General features: G+C 43.2%; 1 protein-coding gene across 1 annotated transcript; it reads right to left on the bottom strand.

The window, feature by feature from the left end:
- Positions 1-217: 217 nt before the first annotated feature.
- On the bottom strand, positions 218-1,935 carry LOC111672851 (G protein-coupled receptor 151). Its single transcript, XM_023430421.2, has one exon. It carries the CDS (start codon positions 1,697-1,699, stop codon positions 563-565), a length of 1,137 nt encoding a protein of 378 aa, XP_023286189.1. The 5' UTR covers positions 1,700-1,935; the 3' UTR covers positions 218-562.
- Positions 1,936-3,938: the final 2,003 nt, after the last annotated feature.

Raw genomic sequence — 3,938 nt, 5'->3', positions numbered from 1 at the left:
CCTGAACGCTGCTTTGCACTGGAATATGATTAACTCGACCGATGTAGCTGGATTAGTGGTGATTTTAATAACGAGAAATGATCTCTGTTCATTTCATCTCACAACCTCCTGAATTAAATGGAGAGATTTGATGTTCGTTTTGTACTTTATCCGTGATTAAAAAGGTAGGATGAATGTTTTACAGCATTAAAAAAAAAAACAGAACAGTCCTTATTTGAGAATGTTTTAATATCCATGTTGTTCATCACATGTACACAATCACAACAAACCATCTGATGCTTCAGTGCCCTGGATATTTGATTCACATTTGTACAAACCTCCCCTAATTAAAGGTGTTCTACTTGACAGTGCAGCCATGCTGCAGGCGAGAACAGATATTCAATAGTAGAAACATGTGTAACATCAAAACATGATAGTGTACAAGTTCATTTTACATCTAAATCAACCTCACGACAGCAAACAGGCCACTACAGCCTTTCAACGAGGGTCTGAACTGTGGGTCAACAAACTAGTAAACCAGCTGAGAAGTTGAAAAAAAAAAAACACTTTCACATCTGATTCTCTACAACATCTTCTCCTCTCTCTCCCACGGAACCGGATCCTGCTCCTCTTCCACGTTCGTATTCCTGCGTCCGGTCCAGAAGTGCTCCACGTCCGGGAAGGTCTTCTCCGTGTCCCCAGCAGAGACCGCGTTGGCGACCGCGTTTGAGCCGACCTCCGCTCCGTTTCCGTCCGTTGTTTGACATTTGATGCTTGGGACGTGCTTCGAGCCTCTGCAGGTGGCGATGAACCAGATGGTGATCAGTCCTTGGCGCACGTCGTCGTACATGGTCATTAGGATCACCGGAGAGACGGAGCTGCACGCGTAAAGGAGGACTTGCGCGAAGATGATCAAACCGACAGGAGGTTTGTTGTACCCGAGCCTGATCCAGGTGAACGTCCCCCACTCCGGCAGCAGCATGAGCCCGAGTGCGCCGCTCAGACACAGTAAGACCAGGGTAACCTTGCTCTGGTGCTGCGGGCTGGGTGCGTGGTTCACCGCGGTGTGCAGCGTTTTGGTGTAGTATGCAAGCGTGAAGATGACCGGCACCACAAAGGTTGCAGTTGGGTAAATCTTGTAGAACAAACTCATGAAGTCAGACGCGCACACTGGCATTTCAGAGACGCAGATGGTGTTGCGGCCATGCTGAACCAAAGAGGCGAAAAGCATCTGCGGGATCGGAAATATCATAGACACAATCCAGATAAACGCCAGGGCTCCGTGGATCCACGTCGGGGTGTAGAGGGCCCCCCTAGCCGGGCTGGGGACCAAAGTGTGTTTGGCTCTGGTGGTGACCGCAAGGATTAAAGTTTTTGCAACCACACACGAGTGCTGGAACCAGTCCGTGGTGCTGCAAACAAAACTCCCCAGGGTCCAGGTCTGCTTGTAGTAGGTGACGGCGCGCACCGGGGCGCACAGTAACAGGATGGCCAGGTCCGTAGAGGCCAAAGAGGCGAGGAGCGCTTTCACCTCGGAGCCCCTTCCGTTCCTGAAGTCACGAATGAAAATCAGCAAAACGAGCAAATTTCCAACCGCTCCCGACACACAGATCCCGATCAGGAGGACTGGCATGGCTGTTCTGGTGTCCCCCCTTTGGAGAAGTTGAACTCCTCCAACGAAATCAAAAAAGGAGACATTTGCTGGTCGATCAATATCCATCTCTTTAAAGTTCGAGGTCCTTAAAGTGGAAAAAAAAAAAATGCAGCAAACAAACAAAACTTATGGTTTTTCTTGTAGATCTTGAGTTCCACTGTTCTCCGCAGATAGAAAAGGGCGCAGGAGCTGTCCAGGGCGCCGCGGTGCTGAAACGCTGCTTGTGGGGTCGTGATCGTATCAGCAAGTGGGTGAGCAGGCTGGCAGGTAGGCTATTTCAAGTGCTGCCATTTAGCATCGTCAACAACTCACGTCATTTTATCAGTGTGGCTCCAGGCTGCAGCCAGCTCAAATGTGAGCGCAGCGTGATATGATTTACATTCAAAACCTCTGAAGGATGAGGGCTGGTGTGGCGTGTCAGGAATATGTCAAAGGAACAAATGATCTGACTCTCCTGGGGATCTGTTAGAGGTCTCTTCAGAATAAAAACACACGTTTAATATGTATTAAAAAAAAAAAAACAAGCATCAGAGCACAGACTTGAACTGGAAGCACTGATAAATAAACGCCATGTGGTGAAGACATACGAAATGTTTAAAAAATAATCACATCATGCTTCAGAAAACTGCTATGGCTAAAAGGCATGCATCTGCTCAATGGGGACAGACGTCCCTTCATTACATTAACCATTAAAATGCCCTAATCTCTCATCTTAATAAGGCTAATGCAAACTACCACTGCACTAAAATTTAAAATATAAAATAAGATTCTCTTAAAATCACTGCATTAATATCGTCCCCTAACTTTGAAAACTTAAAAAAATGACAAAAATGTCCTTAAGTTCAGTAAAGGCCAGGTTTTCATCTCCTTAATCATCCATTTTTTGAGAAAACAGAGAAGGATACTCAACATTTAGGGCAAAGCTTTGGTCTACTGAGGATCAAATTTAGTATTTTTAGCTCTTTAAAGTATTTTTTCTGTCTACATTTCACTTTTATGCTGTATAATATTTGTACTATTTGTAAGTTTTGCTATTGCTACATAGCCAACAGCTGCTTATTGAAGAACCCTCTTGTTTTGCTTCTATTACTATAGTAGTAGCTTATGGTAGCTAATAAGCTAACTTTTAAAAGCAAGTGTTGTATAATTGATATTACTAAGTCAATTTAATGACTTTTTTTGTGACACTTCTTTACCTGCTACACTATTCATCATTTTTACCAACAGATAAAAGGGTTTTTTCACCTTTTTTGGGTCACATATAAACATGAATGAACCATATTATGTCCTGTTTTACTAGAGATATTCACACAGTGATTCATTCATTCAAATATAAATTAATGAAATGGCAATTCATTTCATGCTGATTATCAGGCTGACGTAGTGACCCTAATGAAGCAGAGTGTGGTGGGTTTACTTGACTTGAGGAGCATCCGGATGGTGAAGTGAAGTGGAGGAAGGGTTAGGGTGAGGGTGAGGGGGGTGGTGTATGTGGAGAGGTGAGGGTGCCCACTCAAATGCTGTCACCTCTTCTAAGAGGGCTGGTTGCTAGGAAACCAGTGCCTCCATCACAGCATGGGGTTAGGAAGATGTGAGGTGTCATGAAGTAGTGAGAGAGATGGATGGATAGAGAGGCTTTAAAGTGACTCTGGAGCTGTAGCTCTAATGAATGAACAGTTACAATGGTGTGATTGTAGAGGGAAAAAGGCACTGGTGGTATTGAGGGATGATATAATAACACAAGCAGGGGGGCTGCTGCCCACGCTGCATCCAATGATCAGGGATAATTGATATGTTATGGTCTGTGCAAAGCTAAGAATACAAGCTCCTACCACTGATTTCGACTCAGGAAAACTGTCAGCGTAACATGAGCATAAAACTGAAATCTGCATTTCTTTTTCTGGTGGGCCCTAGCTGAACTTCACCTGCAACATATTTACTTAATAACAGTATAAAAGATTATAAACTAATTTATTGAGCACCTGTCATGTAGTCATGCAACTTCACTAAATAAGATTAAAAACAAAATTAAGAAGAAAACAAAAATATGCAGTACCACCAAGTAAACGATTGATAGCAATATCATAAAATATTAAAAACAATAACAACAACAAAATTTACACTAAACATAAAAGTATATTTGAGGCTTATGTTATTAAAAGGTGAAATGAAACATTGGCTTCATGATGGATAGATGAAAAGTCAGGGGATAATCAAAGTCTGTAGGATTCATCCTCTGGGGACTATGAAATTTTATGACAATCCATCCGCTATTGGTGATGGAAGAGTGACCAGTAGATGGACT

Source organism: Seriola lalandi, unplaced genomic scaffold (assembly GCF_002814215.2).
Source record: "Seriola lalandi dorsalis isolate HSWRI2012SDOR001 ecotype SW California unplaced genomic scaffold, Sedor1 jcf7180002054902, whole genome shotgun sequence".
NCBI lineage: Eukaryota > Metazoa > Chordata > Actinopteri > Carangiformes > Carangidae > Seriola > Seriola lalandi.
This window is presented reverse-complemented; position numbering and strand designations above follow the sequence as displayed.